Here is a 16,023-nt window from a genome sequence, read left to right as displayed (position 1 = left end):
AGGAGGCGGGCAGGTGTGGAGGATTCCCTGGTCCTGAATGGGGTAACTGTGCCCCTGAAGGACCAGGTGCGCAGCCTGGGAGTCATTTTGGACTCACAGCTGTCCATGGAGGCACAGGTCAAATCTGTATCCAGGGCAGCTGTCTACCAACTCCACCTGGTACGCAGGCTGAGACCCTACCTGCCCGCGGACTGTCTCGCCAGAGTGGTGCAGGCTCTAGTTATCTCCCGCTTGGACTACTGCAATGCGCTCTACGTGGGGCTACCTTTGAAGGTGACTCGGAAACTACAGCTAATCCAGAATGCAGCAGCTAGACTGGTGACTGGGGGCGGCCGCCGAGACCACATAACACCGGTCTTGAAAGACCTACATTGGCTCCCAGTATGTTTCCGAGCACAATTCAAAGTGTTGGTGTTGACCTTTAAAGCCCTAAACGGCCTCGGCCCAGTATACCTGAAGGAGCATCTCCACGCCCATCGTTCTGCCCGGACGCTGAGGTCCAGCGCCGAGGGCCTTCTGGTGGTTCCCTCATTGCGAGAAGCAAAGCTACAGGGAACCAGGCAGAGGGCCTTTTCGGTAGTGGCGCCCGCCCTGTGGAACGCCCTCCCATCAGATGTCAAAACGATAAACAACTACCTGACATTCAGAAGACATCTCAAGGCAGCCCTGTTCAGGGAAGTTTTTAATGTATGATATTTTAGTGTTTTCTGGTTTCTATGGAAGCCGCCCAGAATGGCTGGGGAAACCCAGCCGGATGGGCGGGGTACAAATAATAAATTATTATTATTATTATTATTATTATTATTATTATTATTGTGAGAGAAGCAAAAATTTGGATTGTTTCGTTATGTTTCCTCCAAAAACAAAGGATGACAATGGTCAGGTGAGTTCACAGCTGGATAGGGCCACAGCTGGGTGTGACAGAGCAGTGGCGTTAATGCCACATTCTCAACTCTCATTCCTTGCACTGACCCGGCTGGGACTGAAGATGGGAGGAGAGAGGGAAATCAGCCAGAGCAGGGTTTTTCCAAAGGGACAAATTCCCTGCCAGCCAGCTTGCATAAAAAAGTAACACCGAAACCAAGCAGGTAGGGCTGAGAGAGACTCCCTTTCTGAAACCCTGGAGAGCTGCTGCCAGCCAGTGTAGACAGCATGGAGCTAGGTGGACCCCCACTGTCTGATTCAGTATAAGGTAGATCCCTTTGAACACAAAATGTTCTTTGCCCCTCGCTTTTACCCTGTATTAGTGGCATTTTCTGCACGGGAATCAATGGTTCTTATTCACTACGCAGTGGCAAATTGTTTGGGAACTTGCCTTAGTTCAGGAATGAGCAGGTGCAAAACTAGGAGTACGTTGAACGTATTTACAAGGATGCAATGAAGCATTACCTGCCGAAGGACGAATGAGAAGAAGAGGTTGTTCCATGCAAAAAGAGTAAGGTGTTTTAATAGGGTCTGGGCGGTTAAGTATGGAAACTGAGCACACTCTGTCCTTATATAAATTGTCACTCAGGCCCTAACTAGAGCCAGCGTGGTGTAGTGGTTAAGAGCGGTAGACTCGTAATCTGGTGAACCGGGTTCGCGTCCCTGCTCCTTCACATGCAGCTGCTGGGTGACCTTGGGCTAGTCACACTTTTCTGAAGTCTCTCAGCCCCACTCACCTTCCAGAGTGTTTGTTGTGGGGGAGGAAGGGAAAGGAGATTATTGGCCGCTTTGAGACTCCTTAGGGTAGTGATAAAGCGGGATATCAAATTCTTCTTCTTCTTCTTCTTCTTCTTCTTCTTCTTCTTCTTCTTCTTCTTCTTCTTCTTCTTCTTCTAACTAATGCAGAATTCTGCAGCCTTTCAGAACTGATTCTGCAAGTGGCTATAGGTTGGTCAGGATATATTTTGTTTCAGGATCATGAAACTTGAAACAGAGTATAGCTTAATGCCCAGAACAGGACAAACTGGCTCTGGGAGAGGAATACATAGAAGCATATGTCTAATTCCAAATGCACAGAGCTTGCATGTATCAGTGGAAATACATAGGTAAATGCAGAAGAGCGCCTAATATTTGCCTGCTTAGCAGCTTTGGTAACACTATATACATGAAGGTTTCATTTAGCCATTGATACTGAGAAGATCTGCTTGGCCTCTGCCACATTCCATTCAAGAAGAGAAAAGAAACCTAATCTTTGGCTGCATTGTGGCAAGATCCTTCAGAGCCCATTCAACAACTTTACTTATTAATGCTTTTGGCTACAGCGAAGAAGCAGTAACCGAGGAAGCCTGAGTCATGCAAGCTGGTTCCTCGTACAGTGGTACCTCGGGTTAAGTACTTAATTCGTTCCGAAGGTCCGTACTTAACCTGAAACTGTTCTTAACCTGAAGCACCACTTTAGCTAATGGGGCCTCCTGCTGCCGCCGCCGTGCTGCTGGAGCACGATTTCAGTTCTTATCCTGAAGCAAAGTTCTTAACCTGAAGCACTATTTCTGGGTTAGCGGAGTCCGTAACCTGAAGCGTCTGTAACCTGCAGCGTATGTAACCTGAGGTACCACTGTACATGCTTCCTGTGGAATGTGCAAAGTGGGAACCCGCACCCACCTCCCCCTGGTTTAGAAGCGTAGTTCCAAGTGCATGAGGGGCTGTGGGTATTGAATGTCTGGGACACAGGCAAAGTCCAGGCACTCCCAACCACTGCTGGACCAGCACTCATGAGCACTTTTGTCTTGAGGGATCAGAGCCCAGGTGCATGGGATGGAGCAGACAGCCACTGCCCACAACAGTGTTTTGCTACAGGGGGAAGGGTGATCATGGGCATTGCTGCGAGAGTCCGAGACATGAGCGGCCAATTGGTGCCAAAGAAGGATAGAGCTTTCTTTATGTATGCAACAACAGCAGCAAGAATACTCATCGCAAAGTATTGGAAGACACAAGATTTACTTACCCGGGAAGAATGGCAGATGAAGTTGATGGACTACATGGAACTGGCAGAAATGACTGGCAGAATCCGAGACCAGGGAGAAGAGTCGGTAGAAGAAGAATGGAAGAAATTTAAAGACTATTTACAGAAACATTGTAAAATTAAGGAATGTTAGAAGGATGCTGGAATGAAGATAGGTGGTCATAGCAGTAATGTTACAGAATTAAGTAAAATTGGATTATGAATAGGTGAGAATGTAAAGATACAATATATTAAGATAAATTATTAAGATAAAAGTAAAAATGGAAAGGATTTGCTGAAACAATTAACTGAATTAGAATACAAAAAAGGGAGGTGTGAGGTGGTCAGGGAAACAAGCAAATGAAAGATAAGATATGAAAAGATCGATTTCTTTTTAATTGTTTTTATTTTTATTTTTATTTGTATTTTGTATTTTCTGTCTTTTTTCTTTACTCATATTTTTGAAACTAATAAATATTATTTTTTTTAAAAAAGAGAGTCCAAGACATGAGAAATAGCTGAGCATCCAGGTCGCACTGCTGGGTGGTATCCAGCTTCCTCATTCCATCAGTGCAAGGATTTCTGATTGACTGCTTCAAGCCCAGACCATGTGCTCAGAAATATTTTTCTATATTTTGTAAACACAAGATTTTTACCTGTGTTCTTATTGCTGCTGCATGGAATAACACATGTATCTGACCTTTGGGGTGTGTAAGTAAAACATTTAAACTTGTTAATGGTGTGGTCTGTTCATTGTGAGAGGGGTAGAGAGGTGAAGCATTGTAAGCGGATTAAATGGGATATTTAAAAGGTCTAGCAGCCTGTGTTCCTCACACTTCACTGTGCTGCATGATTCTTTGATTTTGAACTCTGCTGAGGGCTCTCTTGCAGGAGAGTGTGTTTAGCCCCATGTTTTGGATATAGGGATCCAGCCTGTTCTTTTATTAATTATCCCACACGGGATATCGATCTAGATCAAGTTTTCTCCCCACACAATATGAGCCCGAGTGATCAAGGCTATTCAGTGGGTCACAGGTGGAGAACAGGAACAAGCAAGGTACACTAGGCCAGAGGTGCCTTTATGATACACTGAGCAGATGTGCCCCCAGATGGCTCTTTGGTTAGGACAGACATCTTCAGGCAGAAGAATTGTCAAAGGAATGCATCTCAGGAGGCACCTTCAGCCAGACTTGGCAACCTCTGCAGCATCACAGGGACAAAGGGAGAAGCACTCTTGTTAATAAGCGACACACAATCGTTAAGTGTTAACCTGGGAAAACTACGGAATAAACTCTTTTTCACACCATACCTTAAAGCACAAGACTTCCCTGCACAATTTCTGGGAACTGTAGTTTACCCCCCCATGGCGCTTTACTTTCCAGGAGCCTTAAGCTATAGTTCCCAGGATTCTTGGGGGAGGGAATCCATGTGCTTCCAGGCTGTGGATGTTGACAAGCTTTAATAACTTTTACTGTTGATTTTACTGTTGAAATGGTGTTTAAATGAACCAGTTGGACCAATTATTTTTATTGATTATTTTAAATGGTGTTTAACTGAACCAGTTAGACCAATTATTTTTATTTTTATTTATTAAATATGTGTGCAGGTCTCAGGGCAGTTCACATCATAAACCTGCAATATAAAAACCACAAAAATACATAGTAAAAACAACAACAACAAATCAATAACCCCCCCACCTTCCACAACACATTTACAGTGGGGGGGATAAATAAATAAATAAATAAATTTTATTTGTATCCCGCTCTCCCCAGCCAAAGCCGGGCTCAGAGCGGCTAACGTCATATAAATAAGACAATATGCATAATGCAATATACAATATACAAATAAAATAACATTCAACATTCATTAAAACAATATAGAATAATATTTAATACCAGCATTTCGAAATTAAACAGAAATCCACTCAACAGTTACAGTAAGTAATTTCTAAACTCCAATCAATAAAACAACAGCAAACCACAGTGCACAACATAATACAATACAAAATGAGAAGCAGAGACTGGAGGGTGGGGCAAGGCAAGTGGAAGGAGGCCTTGCCTGATGGAGTCTCTCCCCTCACAGTTCTTCCTCCAGGAACAGCTTCCTTATGAAGAATCCTAGGGCCGGGGGTGGGGCAAGGCAAGTGGAAGGAGGCCTTGCCTGATGGAAACTCTCCCCTCACCGTATTTGATCCCCTGCTAAATTTGCCCTCTGATGAAGAAAGGACCAGTACATAATTTTAATGGTAGGTTTATTGTAGCTATGTCAGACAGAATAACAACAGGAAACACCCCCCCCAGAAACCCAGAAGACAAAAGTCAGAGATTGATGTGCATTATAATGAGTGAAATAAGTAAAAGATGCAAAAGATGACTTAGTACTTGGTAGCAAAACCCTTGTTGGCAATTATAGAGGCCAGACGTTTCTTGTAGGTGGCCACCAGGTTTGCACACATCTCAGGAGGTATTTTGTCCCACTCTTCTTTGCAGATCCTCTCCAAGTCAGTAAGATTTCGAGGCTGGTGTGTACAATAAATGTGCATTGGATGTCCATCAGCCAAAGGCCGGGTTGAATAGGAGCATTTTTGCCTGGTGCTAAAAGGTGTCGGGTGAGGCTTCCTGGGGAGATCATTCCACAAGTGGGGAGCAACTACAGAAAAGACCTGTTGCCACCCTCCAGACCCCTCATGGAGGAGGCACACAAAGAAGGGCCTCAGAAGATGATCTCAGGGTCCAGGTAGGTTCATATGGAAAGAGGTGGTCCTTGAGGTATTGCAGTTCTGAGCCATTTAAGGTCCACATCAGTGAAAGTTGGCTTCCTATGTTTATAAAACAGGCATACCAGAAGCCCTTCTTATAACAGCAATCATCTCTGCCACCAAACAGCAATGATAAGCTATTCATTTGTGGAGGAAAAAATTAATATAAGATTACCCATAGATTATATGGGAGGTAACAAATGGGGATAATCGAAGGAGAATTTAATTGGTTTGAAGAACAAGCTGTTGGGAAAATTAATGGGTGGTAAATGGAAGAGGATTTGGGATAATCTGGGATTATTGATTGTTTATTGAGTATTATGACATATTCTTAATGAATAAGCTAACCTAAACTGTTTATCTGTGGTGGCTTGGATAGGAAAATCACTTGGCTTGCATTCTACGACATTTAAATCCTGTGTACGAATATATGCATATAGCATATATTTAAAGCTTATGGAAATGTGTGTCTATGAACCCTTGTCCTAAATATTCTAATTTCCAGTGACAACCCCTTTTTTGAATGTTGGAAGGAGCAGTCAAAAGGTCTCGTGCTTCAGGCCTCAGGTGCATGTTTACAACATACAAAAGTAAAGGCACCTTCTCAACCTGTCTATAGAGTCAGACTGTGGGCTGATTTTGCCCAATACTCTGACTGGCAGCCCCATTTCAATGTCTTAGGCAAAGTTTTTTCCAGGTGTTGCTAAATCCTTCAAACTACAGCTCTCAGGCACTGACCTTGGAACCTCATGCATTCAAACCATTTCCTGTACCGCTCAGCTCTCATGATGTGTTCCTGGATGAGGAGGGCCTGACTGCCTGTGACCACTTGGCATGAGCAGCAAGGCTTGGCTGGCATCGTTGCTCCTTGCCAAGCCATGAGATTTGTCCGGTGCGGCAGAGGAACTTTAACACCCCAATGTCCCGAGTGCAAATTGACCCCGGTCCATTTGAACTGCAGCGCTCTTTTGCCCTTGGTGATTTGGAGAGCAAAAGGCAGGAGGAGGGAGGGCCTTGTCCCGGCAGTGGTTCAGCCATGCCTTGTGGAGTTCTGCAGCATCGACAGGACTCCCGAGGCTGATTCAAAGTCCCAGCCTCCTCCTGCCGGCTCTCGGTTACATATGCCTTGAAGCCGGTGCTCCTAACTTCAGCCTATTGCTCATCCCCACTACAGATCCATCCAGGAGGGCCTCTCCTTCCTGGAAAGACGGAGCCTGTCTGCTTTCCTGCACCAAGGCTGAAGCATTTTTAATCGGGACAAGCAAAGGCAGCTGGCTCCCCTCCGCGCAGATGGATTTCATCGCTGGAGCCATTGGAGGTAATAAATAAATAAACTACCCAGCAGCCCGCTGATGAAGAGAGACAGCTGTGTTTCCTTGCTGTTAACTTTCAGGCAGGTCCCCCACGCTGGAGGGAGAGGGCGAATGACCTTAAGAGCCCCCAAGGCGGAAGTTTTAGTGGACGCGAGTTCAGCGTGCGTAGGGGCACTTAGTGGAACTCAAAGCTGGCGGCGTCATTAATTCCAGGAACAATTGCAAATCAGATATTCTTTCCGTACGATTGCATATAGTGGTGAGCCCATAGAGAAACGCGAAGACGAGGAATCAGTTGCAGCCGCAGGTGTGAATCAAAAGAGACTGATGGGGGAATTGAAGCAGAATCTCAAAGGGGCAGGAACTTAAACGTAGACTTGTGTTAATGTCTAGAGTGCCATCTTATGCATGAGGCCATTTGCGCAGAACCTGTATGACAGGTCCCTGCCCCTAGGGGCTTACAATGTAAATGAGATACACAAGGAAACAACAAAGGAGGTGGGAAATGGAAGCAAGGAACTAGGGCAGGGGAGACGACATGGTCATTTCAAATACATGTACTAGGGCAGGATGAAGGCTATGGAGTAGGATTGGGATCCCCAACATAGTGCCCATGAGCACCATGGCACTCTCTGATAGTCTCCTTGGTGCCAGTCAAGGTTGCTGCCCCTTCAGATATTTTAACCCTGTTTCTGTCTTTTGGGAGGGCTATTTAGTTGTGGGGGAATGCCTGTTTTGTGTTTTATTTGTTTTGGGTGTTTATAGGTGTTTTGCAATTTGGTGGGGGTTTTTTGGGGTGGAGTTTCTCAGCAACTCCAGATTTCTTCTGTGCAATGGGTATTTTGTGGTGCCCATGCCAGTTTCTTAGGTTTCCAAATGTGCCCTGGGACATATGGACTAGGGGGATGAAGGAGAAGCAATTCCAGAGAGAAAAGGAGAAGGGAAGCAAGGGAGCTGGTGATGGTGGGTCAAAGATGAGGAATTAGATTAGTTTACACTGGCGAACAGCAGCTGTCCAGGATTTCGGGCTGGATTTATTCCCACATCCACCTGGAGATGCTGGGAACTGAACCAGGGACCTTCTGCTTGACGCTATACCAGTGAGCTACAGCTCTTCACAGATGGACCATCTCATAATAGATTAAGGTTACCATACGTCCCTGTTTCCCAGGGACAGTCCCCGGATTTATAAACCAGCCCCCATACAAAATCCATGGAAGTTGAAAAGTGTCCCCGGATTCATTGAAAAATCTGGTAACCTTACAATAGATGTCCCATGCATACAAGTTGCAGGGATCCACAGTGCCAAAACATTATGCAGTGAGAACATCCCGGGGTTCCCTAAGGCGTGTTGCCCATTAGTCTCTTGTTTTGTCTTCTCCCACCCCAACTTTAACATCAGCTCCAAAGGAGGGCCCAGGCAACAACCGAAACCCCATAATTTCCGTGCACCCTTGGCAAAAGACAAAGGCCATCTGGTCAGGTCTGGCATGTGCACTCTGAAATGGGGCACGCCATTCCAAAGAAGGAAACCTGTAGATATTTGCTACACACCAGGTTTTACTATGTTTAGTAATGCCACACAGATGTGCATTCAGCAAACACATATTGCTGAGATTTGTTCTGGCTTGTCCTGGTGAAGTCTGGCTCTGATATAAGCAGTTTGGCAAGAGGCCAGGGCCTGATCTTGTTACTTGTAAGATTGCACAAGGCAAAAAAAAAGTGTTCGGTGACTGTGATTCTGAAGAACTAGTGAAATGTGCGCGCGTCATTTTTACTAGAGAGGGTTAGATGAGCAAGGCATATGGCTGTAGACTGAGTGCATTATTGATTTACCTGTGCCAGTTCCTGATCTAAATTTTGGCAGCTGCCCTTAGCTATTTGCTCCAGGTGGTTATTTCTGTCCATTGAGAGATTATGGATTCAGAGTTGATTGACACCCATGTCCTGAAGGATCACACAGGGCGGTGCTCCTGGGATGGTGCCATTCAGAATACAGGAAGGGAATTAAGGGCACCTATTTGCATGACATGGCTTTCCCCAGCCCAGTGCCCTCCAAACATTTCAGACTACAACACCCATCATCTCCAGTCAGCCTGACCAAAAGTCAAGGATGATGGGAGTTGCAATCCAAACCTTCTGGCATGCAACAGGTTTGAGAAGAATACCGTAGGGAAAGCCTAAATTGCCTTCAGGACTCATTTGTGCTATTTATGGTAGTACAGAATACTGTATCTTTTACAATGCAGTTGAATCCAGAGCTGCCTTTAAAAAAAACCCAGCAGTAAAAATAAAAACCCCAACCTAATGCTAAGTCTGAAAACAGCCTAACAGTTCTGCATTTAGATAGCAAGAATAGCAATTTTTTTAAAAGGGAATTCAAGCAGAAATCTGGCAAACTGAAGTTAAGATTGGAAGAGACTGAGAAAGTGAGAGAAACCAAAATTGACAGATCTCAGACCCTCCCAAGTGTCCCTATTTTCCAGGGACAGTCCCGGATTCACACAAGCTGTCCTGGTTTCTGATTTGATCCTGGAATGTCCCACTTTTCTTTAGGTCATGGGTAGGCAAACTAAGGCCCAGGGGCTGGATCCGGCCCAGTTGCCTTCTAAATCCGGCCCGCGGATGGTCCAGGAATCGGCGTGTTTTTACATGAGTAGAGTGTGTCCTTTTATTTAAAATGCATCTCTGGGTTATTTGTGGGGCATAGGAAGTGGTTCATTTCCCCAAAAAAATATAGCCCCCCTCGCAAGGTCTGAGGAACAGTGGACCAGCCCCCTACTGAAAAAGTTTGCTGACCCTCCTTTAGGTCATCCCTATTTTCATCAGAGAAATGTTGGAGGGTATGCGTAAGTTATGCAACCTCCGAACCAAGGAGATAAGCAGCTATACAACCTTTGGATGGCCATCTGTCATGGATGCTTTAGCTGAGTTTCCTGCATTGCAGGGGGCTCGACTAGATGATCCTTGGGGTCCCTTCCAACTCTACAAATCTACAATTCTTTGATCTGGCCCTCTTGTATTCAGGAAGCACTTGAAGATCTGGATGGTTTTTATTCTTATTCTTTCCTGTTTCCAGACATGGTATACAAGCCAATATCCCTAAGTTCCCAGATCCTAGGACTAGACGCATGCCTCCACAGACTAACTCGCAGGGATGTTGTGATAATAATGAGATTAGGATATGAATTATAATACATCCCGAGCTTTTGATGAAGGTGTAAAGCCAGTCTTAGGTAATTAGAGAAGCTCTATGCATGAACATGCTCTTCCTTGTTGGGACACTGAACATAGTTTAAAGAATGGGAGGAGGCCCAATGAGTGTGAGAACCTCCTCTGTAACTTACTTTGTGTAATGATTAATGCACCTGCAGGCTTCCATCCAAATTGAGAAAAAAGAACAACCTAGCTGCGGTTTAAACCAGCAACTTGGGTGGAAGCTGGTTTTGCGGAAAACACATCAAAATGTGGTGCTTCATTTTTTTAAAAAAGTGCAAGATACATGCAGAGCAGACATCAGACTTTGTCTAAAATTATGCGGCAACTCACTAGATACAGAATACTGTAAATAGGAGGGTGTACACAGTCAAAATAAAATTACCCAAATAGCAAATAATTTTGACTGCACCACAGGCAGGGTAGGGGTGATTACATGACTCTACCCTAAACCAGACACATTTTTTGCTTAACGTTGTGATTTATTATAGATAAAATGTTTCTTGTACATTGGGGAGCAGTAGAAACTAGTGAGAATCTGGTGCTGCCTGATAAGCTGTTGGTCAATGTTATAGGAAAAAAACGGCTCCTTTTCTCTTATGGGGCACCCAAGAGCCCGTATAGAGTCCTTATGTAGGTTCTCTATTGTTGTTGCTGTTGTTTAGTCATTTAGTTGTGTCCGACTCTTCGTGACCCCATGGACCAGAGCACACCAGGCACTCCTGTCTTCCACTGCCTCCCACAGTTTGGTCAAACTCATGTTGGTAGCTTCAAGAACACTGTCCAACCATCTCATCCTCTGTCGTCCCCTTCTTGTGCCCTCAATCTTTCCCAACATCAGGGTCTTTTCCAGGGAGTCTTCTCTTCTCATGAGGTGGCCAAAGTATTGGAGTCTCAGCTTCAGGATCTGTCCTTCCAGTGAGCACTCTGGGCTGGTTTCCTTCAGAATGGATATGTTTGATCTTCTTGCAGTCCATGGGACTCTCAAGAGTCTCCTCCAACACCATAATTCAAAAGCATCAATTCTTTGGCGATTGGTAGGAGAAAATAAAAAGAGGCCAACCAGAGAATATTGAGAAGCAAAGCCCAATCTTTATTAAACTGTTGCAACAGGGTGCTCACCCCCACACACTGGAGGGAGGAGAAACCCACAACAATGGTGTGCAAGCCCTTATATAGACTTTTGAAATTGCTACCCTATAGCTCAAGACCATCCCCCAATACATCATACATACATCACAGAAGGGGTGGTCTACAACAGAATCCTGTCTGGCAGGAAACCTGTTGATGGGTTTACCTGGAGAGCCTGACCATTCTTTTGTGATGATAAATACTTAATTCCTGAGTCTAGGTCACAGGCTCACCCTATTCATACACAAATGTGCCCTTAAGGCAAGATTTGTGAGCACAGAGACAATGGGGAGGCTTTTCCCATTTCCATCCAAACTGCAGAGGAATATTCGAGGTCACTGAAATTGTCAAAATGGCTTTAGGACTGTTTTCCTGTACTGTTTCAGACATGTGGTTTATATATGTATGTGTTTGCCTGGGGCATTTATGAACATTTATTTTATATCTTAGACCTTAAAATTCTCCTAACACCAAGAACAGCTGAGAACAGACCAAAGGAACCTTGGAAAACCATCCCAAGCTCTTAATTTGACCTAACCATTAGCTTCTATTGATGGCAGCCAAGAGCTGCATGCCTGAATGATGCCTTTCTGTAGATTCTCCCTTCTCTGTGTGGTGTATTCAGTATTTTGCTTGTGTAGGTTGGGCTGTCCAAACAGCACAAGAGACTGGCTCAAGCAGTTGCTGTCTCAGCTCTGCTTACAGACTGTGTGGGTATCCAGAGACTCACTTTGGAGGGGAGGAGGAGCACAGCGGAGCGGGGAGGTTGGCGCAGTTCAGGTGCGCTGGTGGAGTCCTGCCACTGCAGCCACACTGTGCTGGCCTCCCCATTACCTCACCTCTCCTGGTAAGCAGCAACGACACTGGTGCTGAGAACTTAGCACTGCACCTCCATCCCTCATTGGCCAAGCTGCATCCGACTCATGTCAGAGAAGAGGATCAGGGACACATACTTGATTGTGTGTTGCAGTTTTGAAAATTGTGTTGCTCTCCCCTCCTGGGTAGAATAGAGAGCCATTATTCATTCTCCTTTCCCAAGAATGCAGTGTGTTCTGTAATATGACATAGATGCAATAATAGGGAGATAGTGGTGGATTTAGGTAAGGTAAAGGTAAAGGACTCCTGTACGGTTAAGTCCAGTCAAAGGCGACCATGGGATGCGGTGCTCATCTCACTTTCAGGCCGAGGGAGCCAGCGTTTGTCCACAGCTAGCTTTCCAGGTCATGTGGCCATAATGACTAAACCGCCTCTGGTGCAACGGGACACTGTGACAGAAGCCAGAACGCACGGAAACGCTGTTTACCTTCCCACCACAGCGGTATCTATTTTTCTACTTGCACTGGCATGCTTTCAAACTGCTAGGTTGGCAGAAGCCAGGACAGAGCAACGGGAGCTCACCCTGTCCCGAGGATTTAAACCGCCAACCTTCTGATCTGCAAGCCCAAGAGGCTCAGTGTTTTAGACGCATCATTCCCCTTTATTAGCTGTTGTGTGGCACTTCCCCAGTGTTGCTGCATTATTGCCGTCAGGAGGGACATTCTTGCACTGTACCACAACATTTGTGGGGCAATAAAATAAAATACCCCAGAACAAGTTGCAGGATTTTAGCAGGAAGTTACGGGGCTGGATTGGAAACAAAGCAGTATACCCACCCTGAAACTTTTGCCGGTGGTGCAAACAACGTTGGTGACTGCTCTGCTTCTTGAGGCTTGAGACCTCTGCCCCAATATCACCTTGAGTTCAAATCATCATGGCACCATGAGTAATAGAGCCAAGTGGAGAGACCGGGACAGGAAATGAGGGAGAGGACCACGCCTGTGCTCTCCCTACAGCTTACCCAGAGCAGACTGGCATGTGAGCCCACACAGAACTCAATAAAGATCTTAGTTCTAATCTAAAGCCTGCAAGTGCTTTGTCTTAGTGAAACAATCATGAATGCACAATGAACAGAACGTCCGGAAGGGCCCCATGTAAGACTTGCTTCAGAGTAAACACGCTTAGGTTCATGCTGTAAATAGAATTCCTTCTGAGCAGTGGAGAAGTTTCATTCATTGGGGCTGAGGAAGGCCTGGCTGAGGAAGGGCTGCCAGCCTCCCATTGTGCCTGTTTGTTTTGCTTCTCCAGCTGTAGCAGCAGCTTTCAACTTCCATCTCCCCAAGACTATTTTAGGCCCTAGACGCGTCTATGGGTTGCTATATCTGGAGTGTGGAAATCCCTGGAGAATGCTAAATCCATGTTTTTACTGCTGCTCTTGGAGCACTCGCAAAGGTCAGTTGGTGTCCAGAAGAGCTCTGTTGATGAGTCTGGCTTGGCAGATTATTCCTCAGCATCAACAGTGTCACACTGGGACTGTGTTCTCTCTGTCTCTCTAAGAGCAAACTCCGTGCTGCTGCTGCGTTGACAGGGCTGGACCCGAAAGAAGGCCACTGTTAAGGGAAGAGAGAGGTAAGTATCAACACATTTGGATGAATCCCAAGATATGCAGAAGTAGGTAGGAAGCAGCCAAGGGGACAACTCCACCCCACAAACAGCCCAATGAGGATTGAGCATGTTCAGTGGTCACCTAGGAACAACTAGGGTGGAAGCAGGCGTTGCATTACTTTAGCAAGATCCTAATACCTTATAGTTCTGGCCCGTGGACTGGGTAGAGCCCTGAACAGCTTCAGGCACCTACCTTTGGTGACCCAAGAATGTATGCAAAGTACCACAAAGCACATGAGTGTGGACTGTGCATTTGGAAGTGCAGGTTAATGTGAACTGCAAGCACTATGTTGAATGTCGCCCCAATCTCCGAGTGGTGGGAGATTCCAGGGGTTCCTGGTGTTCACCTTGGGTTCATTTTTCTTTTTGGAAATGAGGCACAGTGGAGACTGTGGTGTCTTTTTGATATATGCTTTATTTACACATAGATACCTGTACAGCCTGAGCCTACAGTGCAGGGGTTCACAGCATTAACACCCCAAGAGAGTTTTGATTCACCCATACAGCTTTAGATTCAAACAGAAATAACCCATTGTGCTCTGATCTTGTCTTCAGCTTGCTGTATTTACTCTTAAGTTCTACCTCAAGCTTTGTCTTTGTCTTCTATCTTAGAGCTGAAGTAGGGGCCCCACCCATTTGCCTCCTCTCCTTCGCTTTCTTAACGGCTTATTACCTTTCCTTTGTTTTCTCAATGGCCCATCTCCCAGGTGATCTCCTGAACATGGGAAGCTGGGTCCAGGAATTAGAAGTCTGGCATCCAGGTTAACTCCCCAAGCCTTGATTAAATACTAACACCTACTCGACCCAGGAATTTAGGGGAGGCGGGCACCCGCAAACTCATAACAATAAACCGGTTGTAGAGTAAAATGTGGGTACAGATGTCTGGATGAAAAGCAGCTTGCAAAAACCTAACCACATGAGAAGCATAACCACATCTGAGGTTTGTATTTACATTATAATTACCCCTATGGTCCTTCACAATTTTCTCAGATTGTGGTACAGCGACATTCTCTTCTCTGTAAGAACAGTAGTCAGTTTATTAACTTTGCCTCTTTCCACATAAACAAGCCTATTAGGAAAGCTGTTGTATTTTTGTCCAGCTTTTTTTGCCTTGTCAGTGCTGTAGTCTTCACTATATCAGGAGGCTATAATATGCAGCAAAATGTACAGGGAGAAATCAATAAATACCAGCCACAATTGCTGTGGCAGAGACGGTATGCTTCTGAATTGCTGGGAATCACACGTAGAGTGTTATGGTCGTCAGGTCCTGCTTTCAGGCTTCATATAGGCATATGGTTGGTCACTGTGAGAATGGGATGCTTTCACTAGACCTGCCTGATCCAGTAGTTGCAAAACTAAGTTTCTCTTTCCTCTCCTCTTTCCTGTAGCTCTTTCTCTAAAGCTCCCTCAATCTGCTCTTGAAGGTTGGGGGAGTCACCTGGAACAAATTTTGCTGTGTGTGTGTGTGTGTGTGTGTGTGTGTGTGTGGAGAGAAGAGAAATGAGAAACAGGGCCGGCCCACGCATGAGGCAAGGTGAGGCAACCACCTCAGGTGGCAGGACCGACAGGCAGCAGATCCCAGTGTAGATCTTTATTCTCTCCCCCCCCCCCTTGTCCCTAATGTAGATCTTCACTCACTCCTTCCCTGGGGGGGAGGCAGGTGCCATTTTGTGGTTCGCCTCAGGTGTAAAAATGTCTTGGGCCAGCCCTGACTGGAAGTCGAATTGTGCAAGTGAATGGATTTCAATTGCGCAATTGGGTAGACCATCACTGGATACCACCCATAATAATTCCTCTTTTGTACAATGATCGGTTTGGTTCCCTCCTCCAAGTAAACATATGTAATATTTTACACACCCCTCCCTTTATTTATGTATAGTTCTCTTTAAATTGGTATGTATTTGAATCTTTGAATGTTTTATGTGGAAAGGCAATTTCCCACCAAACAACCACATAAACACCTTTGTATTCTTGTAAATATATATAGCGATAGCATTTGTTGCTAAGGAAGTACAAAGAATGTGTACTGTTACCATTCTTTATTTGTGCCAATCAACCTTATCCCCTCCCTGACCCATTTCAATGCTATAAGCTATGAGCTTAGTAGACACAATTCTCAAAACCTGGCTATACCAGTTTATGGGTTGAAAGACTGCACACCAACACACCCTTTATTGTACTTGCGGTGTTTGTTGTAC

At 45.3% G+C, this 16,023-nt stretch overlaps 1 protein-coding gene across 3 annotated transcripts in view; it reads left to right on the top strand.

Moving 5' to 3' along the window:
- Positions 1–16,023, top strand: part of SLC25A47 (solute carrier family 25 member 47) — a 39,580-nt gene that overhangs the window by 10,891 nt on the left and 12,666 nt on the right. For 2 of the 3 annotated variants that reach the window (XM_081914979.1, XM_081914978.1), the window contains exons 2-3: positions 5,416–5,662; positions 6,859–7,002. In XM_081914979.1, the coding sequence (XP_081771105.1) occupies positions 6,975–7,002 (28 nt within the window). In that variant the 5' untranslated portion in view covers positions 5,416–5,662; positions 6,859–6,974. The remainder of the gene's footprint in view (positions 1–5,415; positions 5,663–6,858; positions 7,003–16,023) is intronic. The other variant, XM_081914980.1, reaches the window with a different exon arrangement.

The sequence above is a fragment of the Podarcis melisellensis genome (assembly GCF_964234715.1).
Source record: "Podarcis melisellensis genome assembly, chromosome: 1".
In the NCBI taxonomy this organism is placed as follows: Eukaryota; Metazoa; Chordata; class Lepidosauria; order Squamata; family Lacertidae; genus Podarcis; species Podarcis melisellensis.
This window is presented reverse-complemented; position numbering and strand designations above follow the sequence as displayed.